The sequence below is a fragment of the Apiospora kogelbergensis genome, assembly GCF_038363985.1.
Source record: "Apiospora kogelbergensis strain CBS 113332 chromosome Unknown utg000001l_segment0_segment0, whole genome shotgun sequence".
NCBI classification, from domain to species: domain Eukaryota; kingdom Fungi; phylum Ascomycota; class Sordariomycetes; order Amphisphaeriales; family Apiosporaceae; genus Apiospora; species Apiospora kogelbergensis.
Window position 1 is genome coordinate 3,422,815 of NW_027117418.1, and position 20,157 is coordinate 3,442,971.

A 20,157-nucleotide genomic window follows, 5' to 3' on the forward strand; every position below is an offset into this window, starting at 1 on the left:
AGAGCGGAGAGCGAGAGATGAGTGGATACAAAGGTCCTTTATTTGGGGGCTTTTAGTTTATTTATTCTTCTCCAAAGCTCAACAGATAGATGCGTAGATGTTGCAAACGCTTCAGGCGCTGCTCTACTTGCATGCACACCCGTGCGCAGATATACCTTCTAGTGTCGTCAAGAGCTTTGCAGAAACCCATCGCACCTTTCCAACTCCCATGTCCATCGAAAGCCTCGCCGTCGAAAAGGTAGGCATAGTTCCCAAATAACTTCCTGCATAAGTGGGATAATGACCACGCGTGCCTCTACAGCTGAATGTGGCATGATCTTATATACGGTCGTCGCGTAAATCGTTGGTAGATAAACATGGCCAAGTTTCCCTATTCTCACGGTCAAGATACCCATCCAAGCTGCTCGATTCAGGAGCAACGCCGAAAATGAAATAATTAGAAAAACGCCTGGGGCAGAAAGGCCCCGTATATGAATTTTGGTTCGCAATGATGGACGCCCGTGTGATTCCAGAAGAACGCCAGTCATATCTCCAAGTATAGTAAGTAATACGCCTCCAAACTCCGATTCCTTGCTGCTGGTAAGAATTGTATTTGCTCTGCACAAATCTGACAATTTGTCATGCTCGCAGGTTGTGAAGGGTATTAAAACAGTAAAATGATAAAAACTCTGGCACTCGGTGACACACGTGCCAATGCATATCGGACTCGCAGACGTATGTAGAAAGCAACCGGTTTTGCGGACGAGGCATGAATCTTCGGATGTCTAGCAAGCAAATTCTCGCTTTGCACAGCGCCATGGTGTGTTGTGTGGTAAGCCATCAAACGTCGTTACACATTGCCCCGCCCCACGATGTCGCTGGCCCGTAGCAAGGCACTCATGCCATCAAGGCCAGCATCCGCCGGCGCCGGGGGATGTGATGCGATGGGGGCCGGCTGGGTCGTAGGATGTACCAGCGCTGCCTGGGGGGCCATCATGGGAGGCAGATGGTTGATTGGGCTGATGGGATAAGGGGCCACGTGCGGCTCCACCTGGTTTGGCGACATGCTATTGGTGTATGAACGCCCAGCAATGTGTGGTTGATGCTGCTGCTGCTGCTGCAGTGGTGGCGGATGCTGACCAGGGGGGCGACCAGGGTGCTGATGCATACTCACTGATGGCCTGGCAGGTATCGAAGTCTCATATGGAAGAGGGGCTGGAAGTTGCGTGCTCGAAGGCGTATCAGGTTTAGACGACAGCAGTGCATGAATAGGCAATGATGCCTCACTTGGTGTTCGAGGTGTCGAATACGAGGCCAGTGACGATATGCTTCCCGACGATGACTGGTCCTTCCTCAATGATGGTGGTCGGGACCAGTAAGTCGAGGCAGAACTGCTCGAATGGGACAAACTTGGGGTCGCCCCGGGGCCGTTGAGCTCGGGGGAAAGGGCGGCAGGTGATGGCACCGCTGCGGAGAGGGGTGGCAAAGACGATGCTGGCGAGTTTTCAGGTATCTGTTGGCTTTCGGGAATTGTTGATTGACGGCGCGGGTACTTGGCAGGCGCATCACGTCCGGCAGGATTCGAGATACCGCGCGGTCTGGGGCCGACCGACGCATCATCCGGTGGCGGTCCAAGAGGTGATTGTAATAGTTGATCGGGCGAATACTGAAGGGGATGTGCGTTCAAGACAGGAGACACGCGGGTCTCCGGCTGAGAGGCGGTCGAACTCATCCGCTGCTTGCGCGTTGGCGGTGGCTCGCTCCCAGGCTGACTCTCGGAGCCACTCCCACCAGCTATGCCATTAGATCCCATCGATATACTGGAGCTACTCCCTCGATATCCACTGTCCGCATCCGTCTTTATCCTTTTCGAGGCATCTTTATCTACGATAGGCGTTAGCAGTGGCGTCATAAGCGGCGACCACCATTATTGCTTAGACGAACCATGAGCTGCCTGCCGTTGGCGAAATTCTTGTAAGTAATCGCAATAAGCCCTGTACTCAGGCGTCTTCTTGTACTCGGCCATTTCTCGGTTGTACCGCTCTTTCGCCTCCTGAGCTTGCGTCTCATACGGTTCCTTCTCATTTCGGTCCAGGTTTTGCCAATTCTCGCCAACGAGCTTCGCAATCTCGGTGAAGGTGAGATTCTGACCCTTCAGGTCGTCACGCATTTCTAAATTTTGGGGTCAGCGATGCCGCCGGCAGGGCATATCCACGTTACGCAGGTGCGCGGGATGCAGATAACCACGAGTTGCACAACGTACTATTTGAAAACAGAACGTAAGCCGAAGGTGGCCGTTCGGGAGCATGCTCATCGACCTTTTGTTTGAGAAAAAGTTAGCAATCTGCCATCTGTTGGGGAAATGGAGCAGCGAATATGAGACGAACCTTTGGGTGCCGCCGGTATTTGCGTTTTGTCGAGGTTGTGACATCTTTCGTCTCGGGCTGGATCAATTTGTTCGCATTGGATGATGACGTATCTTCTATACTGGTGCGTGTCGGGGACACAAGGGTTGTGACTGGTACTTGTTGCCCACGGTAGTTGGCAATACGCCGCTGCAGTTTCTACTCGGGAAGTCAGTATATGGTTTCCATACAGGTAGGGATGAGAAAGGCAGCGTACCCTCCGATGACCCAACTTCACACCGAGTGCGTCCCTTTAGATCAGTTAGCCAGGAGCGCTGACCGATACATGTAGCCAGAGCCGAAACCCCACGACTTACAGATCCGATTCGGTTATGTCCAGGATGGTTTCCCAAGTGTCAAAGCCTTGATCAACAAAGGTCTCAAGGTAGTGAGAGATACCCAGCTCGCCGAAGATTTGCTCGAGTTGATTCATGTAGGCGATTTCAGCCGCGTAGGCCAGAAGTGATATCGATAGCCCCTGGGTCCATGAACCACGACCAAGATGTGGTCTGCGGGCGTGTTTCGGTAAAACTCGAGCTTGTCCTGTCGAATTGGTTTCAAAATTGGTCGGCGCTTGAGTCTTCCCTCGTGTTGGGTCAGGGACAGCTTTTTCTTGCCGTGGTGTTTCTGTCGTCACTTTGGTGTTCCAGCTCGATCCCTAATTGTTCCGTCTCAGACTCCGAGGGTCTAATAACCAATCGAAAGTTGTTTGTGCTCGCTACTCAGGAGGCGTGATGGCCGGCGGCTACCAAGCCCGAAATCGAAATCGATGGGCCAAAGGGGAAAAGTAGGAAGCCAGTCCTTTGTCGAGCGTGTGCAAGATTGTCAGATGGCGTGAGCAGCCCCGAGAACTAGTTGGTTCGGAAAGGCCGATAAACCGCGACAGAGCGAAGGAGTTGAGTGCAGGGCCGAAGCGGCGGCGTCAATGTTCCGTAGTACGGCGGTTCGGATTGGTCGTCCGTGTTGGGAGGATGGATGGGAAGGTGGCAGACTGTATGTGACATGAAGCAAACGAAATGGGAAAGTGAGCAGGCCGGGAGAGGTCAATGGCAATGTTTAAGGGCAATCTGAAGAATTAGCATCATGGATGCAGAGCAGATTCTTGGGGAACATCAAGTCAGATGGTGATCGCGACAGAAAATTCAGATCTCGATGCGAGGGAACACCACATGAGGATCGAATTACAGCAGGTCAAACGGAATTCTCGATTACGGCAGGGCAGGAGGGCAGGCCTGCGACTGCGGCTACCGAGCTGTTTAGTTGACTACTACTAGTAGGCAGCGAGGTACATGGCCGGTGGGCAGGGCTAAGCTGGCTCAAGAAGAGACTGATGGGCGATGTAGCAGTACTCCTGTACCTACCACTACAGCCTAACGCCGTTCACTAATAATGGCTTGATCCACTTGGGAGGGGGTACGCTTTTTGGGGCCTTGCTACAATTCTGGGTAGGCATCCGGCAGGCCTCCCTGGGCCTCCCTGGGCCTCCTGGAAGCAAGCATCCCCCAATGCCAGCCGACGCTAGTGATAAAATAGGGCTTCCAAGGGTTGGACATGTACAAAGCAAAGGCCGAACGGCCATCAGCACTTCCAGGCGTGCGTGTGTGCACAGGAGGGAGTAAACAACTAATAACTAACTAATAACTAGTAACTAGCCTGCTCAGACAGAGGCCTGCCGCCTGCCGTTCGGTGACATTTGTGAGTAATGGAAAGACCATTTCCGCCCTGTTTCATTGCGAGTTCCATCGCCATTTGGGAGCCAGGAGGGCCACGTACGTATACAATCAATGGAGAGTAAACAGTGGAGGAGCTGGTGTGCTGCTGCCGCGCTCCAGTTTCGTTACTCGGCCATTCATTGTTGACTTTTGCCTGGCTGGCGTGGATGTGTATGTATGTGTGCAGAGCCAGCCGAATGAAACGGGCAGCCTTGCGTCGAAAACTGTACGAACCGACCCCCCTAGTCCCCCGACCTATGAGGTCAGCGGAGGGGGTTTGTTGACGGATTCCCCTGCCCACCAATAGAGTAAAACCTGTTGGTTTCCGATTGTCCTGTTCATTCTAATAACGTGCATGCGTATCGATCGATGGCCACTTCACGACTACGGAATACAGGACTTGGTACGTACATGATGCACATTCCATGGTGCCTCCTTGCGGTGGTGGATGGGTTGCGACTTGCATGTGGGTGGTCCGGTCCAGAGCGCTGGTAGCTTTTCCGGCGCCAGGCCAGCCCGCGCGTTATGACGAGACCCCTAGGAAATGCGGGCTTGGTCATTCATCTTTCGCATCTCGTTTTCTGCTTTCGCATCGAGGTTGCGGCAAGTCGTATGATGCAATGAGAGGTGTCAAGAATGGGGAATTGTGCGCAGCAGCAACGACAAACAGACACTCTCCAATAACCTTTTGCCCAAGAGCCGAATCATACGACCTTGGTGTGGTAGCGGATCGAGATCGTCAAGTGAACCTTGCACACACTTGTGCTGGGTTGGGGAAGATGTGCAATGCAAATGCAGCCTTCTCCTTTTCTTTCCCCCGTCCGCAGCCGAGGACAAGTCACTACGTAGTCTCAGATCCCAGGCATGGGCAATGCCGATGTAGGTGGTTCTGTTGCTGTCTCTCGTGAGTTTTTTGGGGGGGGGTTTTTTTTTTTTCTCCCTCTCTTTAATTATAGAAGAAAACCATCCAGCGCGAGAGTGTTCTGGGAAAGGCCCATCGAGATGGTGCTCGAGTCTCGCCGCGGCCGTCTCGCACAGCCGACCGGCTAGTTGATCCTAGCGTTCTCAGCGACAGCCGCCAAGTCCTTTCAACCTTGAGGAATTATGTACGCCGTGTGGTTGCGCGGGTGCTATGCTATGTCAGGCCTGGTGGGTGGTGGTTGTGCTTCTTGATTGCCTGGCACGCTGGGTCAGACCAGACTGCCCGATAACTCTCCTGTCGCGCACCCGAAACGCTTCATGATTGGGAGAATCGAGAAGAATTGGTCCATTGGTAAGGTGTGCAGGTTGCGAGCGAATCGACCATTGTTATGTGCGATCGATACCGCCATTAGTTTTTTACTGGTTTTCTTGCTTATTACTTTACTCCGTACGTGTTTCCCCGAAAACCGTTTCGAGGTCCCCACCCGTTAGTCCCGGGCAGAATCCCAGAGACAAGCAACAAGTTGAAGACGACCAACAAGCAACGCAACGACGCCAGTGCCGCTCGCACCTTGCACGGTTCCGCAACACACGGTGGCTTACCCCGTAAGTAGAGTGCCATCGTGATTCCTCGATTTATGCATCGAGATGCTGCCCAATGTGTCCCAAGCCGGATCCCAAGGCCCTTCTCCCTGTTGCCCTCCAGGCCTGCCCAGTACCTGCCGTCCCTGTAAGCTATGCGTCATGTAACCTAATTAACCGTGCAACACTGGATACCAGGTGCCAGGCATTGCACTCGGGGTACTTGATGTGCAATTCAAATGAACAGGTACATCGTGTCCCGTACCGAACGCGGCCGCCACCAGGAACGGGGCGTTTACGGAAAGGCCAAAATCAAGGCCGAGGAGAGGCGGGATGAGGCTCGCAGCTCGAGCGAATCTCTCTTGCCTAGACGAGGGGTATTGCCGGCGAACAAAACTTTGTCAGTTCTCGTGGTGGGTGGTGCAGGTGCAGTTGGGTGCTGGCAGAAATGGAATGACTGGCTTTCTGCAGGACTGTTCTCGCTGGCGAGATGGACCATGCTACCTGGCCGGCCACCATGTCACCGAACTCTCATTTACATACTACTGGATTCCAAGTCGGCTCATAGGGCAGATAAGGGTCTGACCGAGTCAAGCCCAGCGTCATGGGACGGGAACAGATGTCGCTCATGTCATGTGAAGTGGAGTGGCAGGGAGGAGTAGTGAGTAGAGCGACAAAGACATTGCTATATGGCATGGCATGCATGTACATGTGTATGAGAAGATGAGAAGGACCGGAAACCGATAGTACCTGAGCAGAACTGAGGGGACAGCCGCGAAATGCCCTCCTCTCTTGATACTCTCTCTGTACGAAGTACAGCTACGCTACAGCAACTTCTTATCTCACGTGCGCAGCACGCCAGTTAGTCGCCGGTGTCATGGGAAAGATCTGGACTCCCCCACCTCTTCTGACCTGGAGCCGTCTAGACCCCTTCTTTATTTGAGACCAGTTCACCTCGTCTGGTACTAGTGAGTACTCTTGGAATGGCCCAAGAAGAGGCTGGGCCGCGGAAACCCATGGGCCTCGTCGGCTGTCAAGTCTCAACCGTGCTCTGACTCCGGGAAAGAAGCCATCAAAGAAAGAACAACGCCTCGTTCTTGCCAAAAAGGAAAGAGTCGTATTGAGCCGCATCCCTGCATCGCATGCATTAATCCATCCGACACTGCACGACGCCGGTGAACAGAGGACGACCTCGTTCTCTCCTTTGCTTCTCGTCTACTACCTACGCTACGCTACATATACTGCACCCGTACTCAACCACCATGTCCGGAACCAGCAACAACAACGAAAACACCGGATCTTCAGACGGGCCCGCGCCTATAGCGGCATCGTCGTCTCAGGCTGAAATGGCACAGGTGAGTGAAGGGAGTCTGGAACGTCGAAACATGGGAAATGCAGCTGGTATACCCCCGCATTTTCCATTTTCCATTTTCCATTTTCCATCTTACCATTTTCCATTTTCACACGAGAGCGGCTGACACGGGCCACGGCCGTTCTAGGCCTTCAAAGACCTCGCCCGGTACGTTCTTGCGCCTCCTTCCTTTGCCCCTCCAGTTTCGCATAGGAATCCTCCCTCTTGCGCCCTACACAGTTCCGACTTTCCCATGGCCAAATACCATTGGCAGGATGCGCCTCCCAAATCCCCATACGGACTCTTGCATCTGCGCGGTCTAGGCGTCTAGGCGTGTACATAGGTACCCGGAGCTGCACAGCTGTCTTCAGGACTTCAACCACTCGTACTCGTGCCACTCACCCTGGTACCGGCCGGGTCTAGATCGTTGGCGATGCATATGCTGCTAGCATGGCCTTCTCCCCGATCGTGGATGGAAAACACTCGTCTCACCTGGCCAAAATCCCACCCGATGCTGGATGGGATTCTGCACGCCTCGGACCTGCCGCCCCGAACCAGACGTGTCGTATAGTCTCCGAGAAGCAGCTCAATCCTCCGCAAGTGCGGACAGCGTGCCGCATCAGGTGGCGTTACCAAGCTGGCCAATATGGCATTCTGCATTCTCCCATTCCATTCGCCCATGTCTGATTGGCCGTGCAATTCTGGTGAACGCCACCATCCGCCTTTGGGCGTAGCTGGCTAACCCAGCACACACAGGGAGAGCAGCAAGCTGCCGCAATGGAGGCAAACCTCTCGAGGCTTGAAAACAAACTTGACGAGCTCTTAGCCCAATTCGAGGCGACCGCAGCAGCCGGGTCGCCTGACTCAAACAAGGGTGGCAGCAATGCTGATGAAGGCCAAGAAAAGAAAAAGGAGACGTAGGATGGGAAATAGGGAGCAGTGGTATCTTTCCAATGCTGTGTAAGTGTTAGCATTATCTCGCCGCGGCGCAATAGAGCATTCACCGACTGAAGAATTGTGTGCTTACTTCCTACGCCCCTCTAGTATATTGTCGCCTCGGTAGCAGAAGACACTATCAGCGGTATTGACTTTCAGATTTGTACCAAACAACCTATTCCTTGTGGCATGGATCACATAGTACAACCGGTCCAGGTTCAGTCGTCGACTTGGTTTGGCGGACCTCGAACATGTTGGTAGATGCTTCACACCTCACTCAATACAATATGATACGGTTGAGATAAAACGTATTTCATTCTTCGGCTGGAGGGTAGTATGGATAAGCCTCGTCATATCTGCTGGCCGTCCTGTGGATGAGCCCCCTCTCTGCCTCCCTCCGGACCCCTCGGGCTGTGAGGTTTCCCGTAGAAAAGTCGTCCTAGGTCGGGAGTTTGTTGGTGTAGCTGTGTCTTGACTTCGGTGTGATATGCCGTCCAGGGTCCTGTTTGATCTGGAGACAGGATTTATTCAACCTGAGAAAAGTTGTCATTCTCCCCTGCCTATAGGGATGACAGCCGGGCAATTTATATGCAGACTGTAGACTAGTCAGTCGCCCTTCAACTCCTTCCCTCCTCCCTCCACAGTCAACATGTCAAATCGAAAGAAGACAAGTGTGCCCACCTGACAGGAGATTCCTTCCTGTCCAGCCACGTGCGGTCTTGGCCGTGGGACCCTCGGCGGAAGCCACCGGGTTGTGGACGGGTTGGACCGAAGCTCTGTAATCTCAAGTGAAGCGGGCTAGTCGGTGTCGGTTTTACTGTGGATCGGAGACACGCATCGAAGGAGATTTGTGTGTATTCATGATGCGTCAGACCCCACGATCCTCTCCGTGAATCTTGTGCTCCCATCGGCCTACAGCCATCCACATGACTAGGAGGCAGTATGGAGTACGAGGAGTAAATCAAGGCAGATGGTGCCTGGCATGGCATGCAAGTAATACAAAAACACAACCGACTATCTTTGCTGGACAGGGGCACAGTCCCGACCCTGACTTTGGATCATCTAGAATGCCGACGTGTGCACTTACGAAAAGCCTGGGGCCCGGTTTTGCAGAAGGACAAGTTATATTTTCATCGTACAGGCGGATTCACGAGCGCCACTCATCATTCAATATAAAACTCCATCCTTATAAGAAGGATCATCATCAGGCAGGTCTGGCTTGGAGGAACTGATTTAGTCTCGAAACCCCGTCCCAGGCACACTGTACACTGTCAGTCGCTTGGTGACCACGTCCTCGCAAAGTAATTCAAACATGCAGCTAGAACTGCACACAAAGCAACGTGTGATCCTACGCCTTTCCAGTTCAAAGGTCCTGGGCAAATGCAGCAACGGACTCGGACTCCACCGACCTGCCAATACCACAGGGGATACAGTCGACAGACCGAGGCCGCAAAATGAGATACCGGCCCGAGTTAATAAACGCCAAAGAGAGTCTCAAAAAAGAAGCCACCGCTACTTCTGTTGATCCTGTTCGCACCCAACCAGGTTGTACTTGATCTCGACAACCCCTTATCATATACTAATGCATGGCCTCCATGGACAACCGTACTTCTTCATAAAGCCTTCCCATCCAAGAGTCCTGAAAACGAGAGTAATAAAAACATAAAACGAGGAATATTTCATAACGCAGACCGTGATAGAAAAATTGCCCGCAATGCATGAGATGTGACGGGCAGAGGGTATCAAGCTGACTGATGCTGAATACATGCGAGAAAGACAGATTTGCCAACTCGGACAGCGGGCAGAGTAGTATTTTTTGGATGTTCCTTGTCCAGATAGACCGGGCATGCCAGAAGCATCAGTTACTATGCGCCCGTAAGAGATGCTAAACAACCGCAGAGCTGCGTTAGTTGGATGCTAAACAAGTTTCAGAAAGACTGGCGTTACGTGCCCTCGCTAGTGGATCATCCTGATCTGGTGCTGCCACCAGGGCTGGGCTGGCCATGCCGCCCAGCGGCTCTGTCGAAGTAATAGCTCGAGGCTCCAGACTGGGCCGCGGCACATTGCCTCCATTCGGAAGGTTGTGGTTGCCTTGCTCGGTCGAACGTGCTAGCTCGCGTTCCCGGTTCTTCTCCAGCAACGCCCCGCCAAGGGTAGCACACTTCAGGATAGTCTGGATAAGGTGGTTCTGCTGCAGCGGTTTGGAGAGGTACTCGTCCATCTGCGCTTGAATGCACTTCTCGCGGTCGCCCATCATAGCGTGCGCCGTCAGGGCGATAATGGGTGTCCGTTGGGCGCCGAGACTCCTTTCGTATTCTCGGATCTTACCCGTCGCTTCGAAACCACCCTGCAAGAGTCATCGTTAGTCCAATCGGGAGTGTAAGGGGCTGCACAAGGAGGGAAGTCAAACCATTATAGGCATCTGGACGTCCATCAGGATCACGTCGAATTTCTTCTCCTTCACCTTCTCCACGGCCTCGAAACCGTTTCCGACCACGGTTACCACATGGTGATACTTCTCCAGGATTTTGACAGCAAGCCGCTGGTTCACGCGGTTATCTTCGGCAAGGAGAATCTCGAACGACCTTGTGTTGTCTGCAAGGGATGGCGTGGCACGGTTCTCCAGCGCCGGAACCATACCGTTGCCGAGATCGATAGGCTTGCAAGGTGTCGTCATGTACGACGTGATACCTAGATCCAAGCACGATTTCAAGCTGACATGGACAACTGGGGCCAGGAGGACAATCGGGAGATATTTAAAGTCATCGATAGCTCGTAGGCGTCGGGCTGTCTCAATCGAGTCGACGATGATGACGTCGTACGGTGGCTCGTCAGACCCCAAGTCTCGGCTTGGTCCTTCTTGGGTGACAACTACGGGGACCAACCCAAGACTCCTGAGGATAGACACGATCTCCTTGCCGAAGCGCGTCCGGCCCCGGTCCACAAAGAGCACCTGGTGCTCTTTGTACGGCTTCAACTGCTTTTCGATCATGGACAGGTCGCCATTAGCGAGCTTGACGACACACGTAAAGTAGAACGAACTGCCTTTCCCGAACTCGCTTTGAACCCATACATCACCGCCCATTAGGCTGACCAGTCTCTTGGAGATCGACAGACCCAGACCGGTACCGCCAAACTTCCGCGTCATCGAGCCGTCTGCTTGCTGGAATGTGTCAAAGATCAAATCCAACTTGTCCTGTGGGATTCCTATTCCCGTATCGGAGACGACAAACTCGAGGGCGTACTCGTTGGGGTGCTTGACTATCGCGTTCTCGGCCTTGCTGATAGTAAGACTGACCTCGCCGTGCTCGGTGAACTTGATGGCGTTGCCAACAAGGTTGAGAATGATTTGGCGTAGACGGAAGGAGTCTCCCACGACATAGTCGGGCACAGAATGGTCCACGCGATAGGTAAGATCCAGGAACTTCTCGTTGGCCTTCACGGCAAGGGTCTTGAGGGCATTGAACACTGTTCCTCGTAGTGTGTACGGGATCTCCTCGATCACCATGCGCCTGGCCTCAATCTTGGACAAGTCCAGAATGTCATCGATGATGGTCAACAGGCTGTTAGCCAAATTGTTCACAATGTTCAGCATTTCTCTCTGATATTGCGTCAAATCCGTGTCCAGTGTCAACTGAGTCATGCCGATGATGCCGTTCATGGGTGTTCGAATCTCGTGCGACATATTGGCCAGGAATTCAGACTTGGTCTTATTCGCCTGTTCGGCAGCCTCTCTCGCTTGCGTGTTTCGCTGGATACTGTCGCGGAGATTGTACACCATCTGGTTAATCTTTCGCTTAAGCTCGTCCATTTCGCCCGATGCTTCGACATCGACTAGTTTAGTGAAATTTCCATCCGTAGCAGCATTAGTGATGTCTCCGAATGCTCGCACTTGGGTAGTCAAGTTGGTGGCCATGGTGTTCACATCGGTTGTGATTTCTTTCCACCTTCCCTTGAGGCCACCCACGTCTGCTTGACCGCCCATCTTGCCGTCGACGCCTACGTCCTTGGCGACTCGCTGAACTTCGTTGCAGAAAATGGACAACCTGTCCACCATGTTGTTAATGGTCTCTTTCAAGACAGCGACTTCTCCCTTTGCTGGAACGCGAATCTTCTGGCTCATATCACCGTCGGCGATGGCTTGCGTGACCATTGATATACCTCGCACCTGTGTTGTAAGGTTCGAAGCCATCGTGTTGACATTCTCGGTGAGGTCTTTCCATTTTCCTTCCACGTCGTCGACACGCGCCTGGCCACCAAGAGTGCCGTCTGTGCCTACCTCCCTGGCCACCTTGCTGACTTCGAAGGCAAATGTGCTGAGACGGTCAACCATGGAGTTGATGGTATTTTTCAGATCCAGAATCTCGCCTCTGACTTCGACGCCAATCTTCTTAGTCAGGTCGCCTTTAGCCACGGCTGTGGTGACCTTGGAAATCTCTCGCACTTGGGTGGTCAAATTCATGGCCATGCCGTTGACATTGTCGGTAAGATCACGCCATGTGCCTTGCACGTCATTAACGATAGCCTGGCCTCCCAGGCGTCCCTCGGTACCGACCTCTTTGGCAATCTTGGTGACTTCGGATGCAAATTGCTGGAGCTGGCCCACCATGGAGTTGATGGTAGACTTCAGCTCAAAGATTTCGCCCTTACACTCGGCTTGAACCTTCTGCGTCAGGTCACCCCGCGCGACGGCTGTGGTGACCTTGGCTATATCTCGGACTTGGGTGGTAAGGTTGTCGGCCATAGCATTGACGTTGACAGTCAGCTCGTTCCACATGCCTTGTACCCCCATTACGTCGGCTTGCCCCCAAGCATTCCCTCGGTTCCGACATCGCGCGCTACACGACTGACCTCCGAAGCAAAAGTACGCAGTTGGTCCACCATGGTGTTGATAGTTTGTTGAAGTTGTAGAATTTCACCCTTGGCCGGCCTTTCGATTTTCTTGGTCAAATCGCCATGCGCGACCGCTGTCGTTACGGAAGCAATCTCGCGCACCTGATCGGTGAGATTCTGGGCCATCACGTTCACTAGCAGATACGGTTAGCTCATGACAGTCGATACCTGAATCACATGGGGAAATGCAGGCCACTCACCATTGTCGGTAAGCTCTTTCCAGGTGCCATCGACGCCTTCGATCATGGCCTGGCCACCCAGCATACCGTCGGTGCCGACCTCGCGGGCGACACGGGAGACTTCGCTCGAGAAGACCTGGAGCTGGTCCATCATGGTGTTTATCGTTCGCTTAAAAGTCGTAATCTCTGGGTCCATTTCCACCGAATTCATCCGTACTCTTTTGCTCAGATCACCATGGGCTACGGCAGTGGTGATCTCACCAATCTCTCGCAGAGCCTTCTGGAAGGCTTCGTTGGCTTTTTGGTGTTTCCATAGCTCGCGTTCGAGGGTGGCAACGCGCTCTTCTTCTAGGAGGCGGAGGGCCTTTTCTTGCAGAGCTTTCTGTTCGATCAGCTGAGCATTGACGTTGGTTAACTCCTGGCGTTGGTTGTCGAGGAGTTTGGATTGGTCGTCGATGTGTTCACGTAATCCCTCCAGAGCTTCGTCAGTCAGCGACACATAGGCCTTTGGGGGCCGATCTTCAGTGCCAACATGGCGAATACTTGGGATCGGTGATAACTTAGATCGCATGAGAGACTTGCCGGTTATGGACCTGGGCGAGGATGTCTCTTCACTGAAAAGAGGCTCGACCGTTGTTTCATTGGGTGTGGCCGGGAAGACGGGCGCATTCGCCATGCTGGCCTTGGCCTCGAGGTGCTGAACCCTGGCAGCGAGCGCGGCCAGTTCCCGTTCGAGGGCATCTTTGGCTGGGCTGGTTGGCCCGGGAAGTTTTGTTGACGAGGAAGGCGTGACAGTGATGGGCTCTTTTGGGTCGCCGGCGGCTATCGTCTTGACTATGGCAGCAGCCGCTGCCAAAGCCGATTCGTCGGCCATGATTCTCATGACACGAATACTCGGCGGCGGGCAAGGTGATGTTGATCTAATTAGGGGTTGGAGCAATAGGTAAGGAGCGAATAATGAGGCCTAGGAAAGGCACAAATGATGTCGTAAATCACCAATTCATTGGCAACCGGAGGGGGCAAGTATGTGTAAATAAAAGCTCCCACTTGCAAAACAATATCCAGAAGGCAGGTATTGTCGAATCCTTATCTATTGGAGGTTCTGTTTCATGCCCGTTCCCAGCGATGCGGTCGTTAGGCGGTTGGCGAACAGCTAGCACCAGCGGGTAGCCAAGGTAGGTGGTGAATGATAAACGACAATGGGACTACCCGTGAGGAGGTATGTATGTCGAGAGGGGGGGGTCGAAAACAGAAACTCGGCCGGCTCTTCTCCCTTTTTTTTCTTTTTCTTTGCTTGTTGTGCTTAAACCCGATTCGAGCAAACAGATATTGACGAGATGCGATGACAGCCGAAAATTGGTTGAGTCGCCGCTGAAGTTGCCAAACGGTTGTGATAGATTTGATGGTAAAGGGATAGGATGGAAACTTGAAAGTGGAGGTGCTGGCTGAGATTCGGGTCGGGATCCCAGATAACGTGAGTTGGGAGCTTGTGTGCCGCAACTGTAATGGTGCGCGTGCGTGCGTGCGTGCGTGTCTCCCAGTAGTCCCTCTCTCTGTGTGTCTCTCCGTCTCTCGCTCTCTCTCTCTCTCTTTCTGTGTGTGTGTGTGTGTGCGTGCGTGTGTGCGTGTGTGAGTTGTGCGGGTGTGGAGGAAGGAGGAGAGCGCTTGAAAGGAGTAGAGAGAGTACAGTGTACTTCCTCTGGTATTACTTATTCTCAAATGCAAAAGGTGGGTGGTTTACTGCAGTTATTTGGTGGCTGCACCCAAGGCCCAAAGAAGATAAGGCTCCAGAAACAGGGGTAATTGACAAGCGGAACGAGAAGACGGGCCAGTCTGGACATAATATACTAATGGTGGATGGGTAGCAGCAGCCCGACCAGTACAAAGAGAGAAAAGGTTTGGAGGCTTGGGGTGAGGTACTGTCGACACACACCAGCTCTGCCTGCTTGCGATAGTTCCTAGCGAGTAGCATGGACATCCATTGCAATGGCATGTCTTTGAGGCCTGGTCACTGGTAGGTGTCTAGTGTCTGGTACCGCTTTTGCCTTTGTGCTCCCCCAAAAATGGACCCCGAACTACCCAGCCCGCTAACCCAGGATCTTAGAATCTGGGATGGCCCTCGCAACCCTCGCAGAACCCTCGCAGAACCCTCGCCTCCAAGGGAAAGGTTGTCTCTACGAACTGCAGGGTATACGATGGTGGTACAGTACTGCCCGATGACCAGCCAGGCCAGCAGGCCAGCGGGCCAGGGGCCAGGCAAGCATACCCTACATCAACGGCGGGAAGTCAAAATCTCTGGGCTTGTCTTGTTCTGTCGATTGGGTCGAAAGTTAGCCAGATGGATCGAACTACTTGTCACTACTTGTCACAGCCTAAACCGTCTGATGTTAGCAGCTGTGTATTGTAGATGCACGCTTATAGATACGCATCACGGAGCATGTAGGCAGTAGCCAGCGCTGCATGTGAGTTGGTGCTATGCTGCTTGCTATTGCTGCCGTATGGTATGGTGTGGTCTTGCTACGCTATTGGGGCAAGGAAGAGAATTTGTCCAGGGTCAGTGGATGGGATGCCGGCCGTGGTCGCGACTACATCTGTCAAGCTAGGTGTGTTTTGGGGACGAGTGGGCATTCCGATCAATGTGTCACTACTGTACGCACCCGAGAAGCTAGCCTCGCGGGTTTTCTTCTATGTATTGATGCATCGTGTGCTGTGTGCTTCCTATGTTCACTTGAGCTCAGTTACTCGGTCGATTGAATAGATGGCCATCTATTGTATGCGGTACTGTGCAGATCAGATTGTCTCCGCGGTGTGCCAGCCGCCCCCTTTCCCCCTAAGAATATGTAATAATACCCTTTCTCACCCAAACCACATCTCAACCTACCGGAGGCTTTCGCTGGTGAGATCGGCAAGAGCCCAAAACGGTCCAGCCGCTAAAATCTGTTAGCACAGCTTTCGATAGTAACAATTCCAGTTAGTATGCCATTCCCAGGTGGTCCACCACCATCACGTTACGAACAAGCCGCTGTGCATATGGTCTTGTCGTTTCGAAATAGCGTACCGATTTTCTTTGCCGCCTCTTTTCCTCCCGCCTCCTGGTCTTTCTCCCGCCCGCCACACCTCATCATTCTCCTCCATTGCCAGGAAGGGCACCAAGCTTGCTGCTTGGCTGATGCAGGCAAGCCGACCAGTCAGTGAGTCGCGCCGGAATCTTATGGCTGTTCTGTGGGTTAACGGTTCCAGTCCCTGTGCAGAGAAAGACTGCTGGCTCGTGGCGTCTTTGGCTACTCGGTATGCTGTTTCCACTCAGCGCATCTCGGCAAAGTCTAGTTCGCTGTCAGCGACCCCGTTTTGATAGAGCACCCCATAATTCCCAATTGGAGCCCCAGTATGTACTGGTCCCAGTGCCAGAAACCGCCTGGTGCTCTGGTGGTGCTCTGGTGCGGCGCTATGGGATGTGTGTGCCTGATAGGCGAACGGTGCGGTACCTGCCTGACGTGCAGGAGATTGGTCACCTGCGACTCCGTGCTCGCTTTGTTCTGGTCGGGTGCGAGGCCACTTTGTACGACGCGACGTCGAGGCCGGGTGTGTTTGGATGTTTGAACGATACTACTGTGCTATATAACATACATTTTCTGCTCGCCGCAGTATACCGACCCAGCAACCTATCATGAGAAGCAGCCTGAAAAGTTTGCCCCATGCATCATGCTGTCTCCTCGGAACATGGTTGGATATCACGCTGGCAAGCCACCTCCACAGGCCAAGGCCCGCTTTCTTCTTTTGGGCAAGCCGGCCCCATCGGTATGTATCATGCCATGTACATGTGTATCTCCTCTTCCTACATATATGTACATGTATGTACATAACCTGATAACCATCGCTTTTGGGCGCCAGGATAAAGTAGGGTTGCAGATTGTATGCCATTGGGAGGGAACTCGATCTGTTGTGCGCGTGCGAATGTGAGTCGTATGCAGACCAGAAAATTGCATACCAAACAAAGCATGTCTGCATCTCTCGATTAATCCAATAGTACATACATATAGTCCCTTTGCAACCAGCAGGTCAAGATCATTCATTAGGCATGCACGGTCTGTTCTACTAGAACTGCATCTGTTGTCGTACCCATTTGGCCCCTGGTCCACGTTAGCGGGCAATCCTGACTCCTAACGTATTCCAGAACAGAAACACTGTGCAAAGTCAATGGCAATTGATTGTTGCATGGCGGGGGTCTTAGACATGATACGACGAGTCTGCGATTGTGCCGCGACTTGGACACTATATCGCCGTTGAAGGCGTAGGCGCTTCGTCCCATGCCGCTTAACCGGTTTTTAGAGGCTGGTGGGCGCGAAACCGTGGGAATTTGGCTCTCTCGAAGCCGCGGCGTCCAGCATCATATACTTGCTTCATGAGGGAGGCCGTTGTTTGGTTTATACCCCAACACGTCGATGCCCAAGGAATGACAGGCAAATGCCAGATGCAGAAAGCAAGGTATTAGAGGGTCTCGAACAGCAGGGCCCTAAGGGCCATAGGATACTGCATAGTTAATAGGAAGGGGGGAGGGCCTCCTGTGGCGAAAGCCCCCGTTCATCGAGCCATTTAGACCGTTGATCGACATGATTAAGAAGAAGGTCCTGGATGCTCCGACCATTCCAAACATGTATGTACGTACATACATCCATACTCCTTTTTTTCTCGCTTTATTTTCTCTCCCAGTCGCCGATCTATCTGGCTCTGCAGGAGTTATCGCTCAACTTTCCGGCCTAAATCGTATATTACAACCTTTCGCGCTGTTTCATCTCAATCAGACAGATCTCTTCCCCTAGCCCTTCAATCTCACAACACATCGTGACCCCAAGACCCTGGATCTGGGACCCCTCCACATGACGTCACCGTGCATGCCTAAGCCAAGTGGTCCCGTCGTTGGCCTCGTCGCAGCAGCTTATCCCAATATAACTTACGGGATCATATAGCACCTCGACATATTGCGATTCATTTGTTCCAAGCCAAGCGGTTCCGTCGGGCAAGGCTGAGTGAGCGTGGGCGACGAGGAAGCTCTCCTGCCCTTTCGACCATATCCCGAGCTGCTTGGCCGCTTAGGCGGCTCGTATTGAGTGCCCTTGCCCTCGCTTTGCTGCGTGGCCTGTCGTATCCATCTGCCGGGAGATGCAGGATGCAGGGTCCATAAAAGCCGAAAACTTCGCTCGCTGAACTCTCTCCTCTCCCAGTCTCGGCAGTGCTCAGTGCTCAGTGCTCGGTGCTCAGTGCTCGGTGCTCGGTGCTCAGTGCTTGATGCTCCATGCTCCTTCTGGAAGGACCCTTATGAAACATCAAGACAAGAATGGCCCAAAGTAAACCCATTGCGGGTCCGTTCCTTTTCTTCTCACAAGACCGAGCCGGTTCTTTCACCTAAAAGCTAGCGGTCAGCTATTATTGCCCGCGACTCTTGTTGGATGGGCCTCGCACCTCGCACCTCGGTCCGTCTCTGGAGACGCGAGTATCTTGTCGCTCGTTTCTCTGCTTTCTGACCAAAGTACAAGTAGACCCTTTGATTCATTAGTAAATCGATACCAAATTTCACCTGCGCACTACCATCCATAGCCGTCAACGGCGGGAACGGGCGGCCTCTTACTAACCCGGAAATAGAGTCCGCCAGGCCCGGGAGCTCGGCGTGGTACTGTCCCTTTCCGGGCTTGCAGCTGGACCTGTCAAGCAGTACCAAAGAACGAAACCGCCTCGTTCTCATTAGTAGCAGACACTTGCAAGCTCGAGGGCGAATAGCGATGATCCCTGATCCCTTGCTCGATCTGAGCCAAGAGATTGCCATATCCTCTTTTCCCCCATGAATATGATGGCCCAATGTGTCGTTTCACCGGCCGCGCCGTACATGGACGAGGCGTGGCAGCGCGGGCTACATACGCATCTAGGAAGGTTTTTTAGTAACACACAACACGTAGCGCACGTAGCTCGAGGGACCGCAGACCGCCTAATTGGGGGTCTGGTCGGAAAGGCGAACCCAAGGCCCGCTTCTTCTGTTGACAAGGAACCCGCCCAGCTGGAGCTGCCCGCCATGCCGCTCGGGGCGGGCTCGTCAGTGTACTGGTCAGGGCATGTCTTCGAAGCTGGGTTGGCCTGCTAGTTGACGCTGCCAGCAACATCCCCATCACGGCGGCTGCGGCCAAGGCACAGAGAAGCAGGAAGCAAGTTCGAATGCTGATCCGCCTACACCTGATCGCTGGCCACTGTTTCAGCTGCTGATGAGGTCTGCCGCATATGGTGATTAATCGACGTCCGTGTGGACGTGGGTGAGCGTGGCTTCGTGGGTGAGCATGGCAAACGCCGTGATTCGAGTGGCTTTTGCCGATACGTGGGCTAGCTTGGCACTTGGTATCTGTTCTGGCTGGGCTCGTTGTGTCGTCGTCCACTCACCACTGGCCACTCCCTACCGCTACTGCCTACCAGCTACCCCTGCAACCCATCCCATCTTTTTTTTCGTTTCTTTTTTTCTTCTTCTTCCCTTCACCCTCTTTCGAGCTTTCGAGGATTTACGGGTCCCCCTCTTTTGCCTCGTCGATTTCCGAATCCTAGCAATTTCGAGATAGTAGTCGAGAGCCAGCTAGCCAGTCAGCCAATCGAGACCCAACGGTGGGCAATTCTCACACACCCCTACCTGTAACAACTTTTCGGGCGGGATGCGACCATGTAATGACCCCAACAGCAGCAACTCGTGCCACCCGAAAGTGCGATTCTCCCACTGGCCGGGTTTCTGGCCGGGTCGCTGCATGTGCTTCTCGGCCTTAGCCGGGGCTTGGTGTGAAGCGTCGGAACGTAAGCCGTCGTCCCAATGTTGTTGGCTCTGTGTAATCCCGACAAACTTGAAATGGCGAAACTACTGGGAAACAAAGTAGCAATGTTTCCGCTTGGGTTATTTCATGACTGGCCTTTTACGTGTGCCTCGGTCTCGGGTTTCCGTGCTCCTGGGAGTATCTCCTTGAAGGCCTTCGCCGCCCGGAGATGTTATCCCGCACGCGTTCCCGATGTCAGACCGTCCAGCATCAACTGAACGATTCATTCGCACGTGGCCCCAAATGCGCCAAGATGAGGAAGTCCCCAAACGAACCAAACTGTGTAGGGGTCCCATGGGAAACCATCGAACAAGAGTCACAGCCAGTTTGGGAATCTGCTCGCCACAGGCCCTTTAATCA

At 53.3% G+C, this 20,157-nt stretch overlaps 3 protein-coding genes across 3 annotated transcripts; 1 reads left to right on the plus strand and 2 right to left on the minus strand.

Annotated features, from left to right (window-relative positions):
* Positions 1-829: 829 nt before the first annotated feature.
* Positions 830-2,817, minus strand: PG998_001079 (uncharacterized protein; the record flags this gene model as incomplete). Its single annotated transcript, XM_066867897.1, has 6 exons — positions 830-1,863; positions 1,924-2,151; positions 2,243-2,297; positions 2,367-2,543; positions 2,602-2,635; positions 2,702-2,817. 6 exons carry the CDS (start codon positions 2,815-2,817, stop codon positions 830-832), a joined length of 1,644 nt encoding a protein of 547 aa, XP_066736312.1.
* A 4,044-nt stretch (positions 2,818-6,861) lies between these two features.
* PG998_001080 (uncharacterized protein) lies at positions 6,862-7,281 on the plus strand (the record flags this gene model as incomplete). Its single annotated transcript, XM_066867898.1, has 2 exons — positions 6,862-6,954; positions 7,099-7,281. 2 exons carry the CDS (start codon positions 6,862-6,864, stop codon positions 7,279-7,281), a joined length of 276 nt encoding a protein of 91 aa, XP_066736313.1.
* A 2,511-nt stretch (positions 7,282-9,792) lies between these two features.
* PG998_001081 (uncharacterized protein) lies at positions 9,793-13,832 on the minus strand (the record flags this gene model as incomplete). Its single annotated transcript, XM_066867899.1, has 4 exons — positions 9,793-10,233; positions 10,297-12,665; positions 12,755-12,913; positions 12,980-13,832. The coding sequence occupies 4 exons, from the start codon at positions 13,830-13,832 to the stop codon at positions 9,793-9,795; spliced, it is 3,822 nt and encodes a 1,273-aa protein (XP_066736314.1).
* Between the last annotated feature and the right edge of the window lie 6,325 nt (positions 13,833-20,157).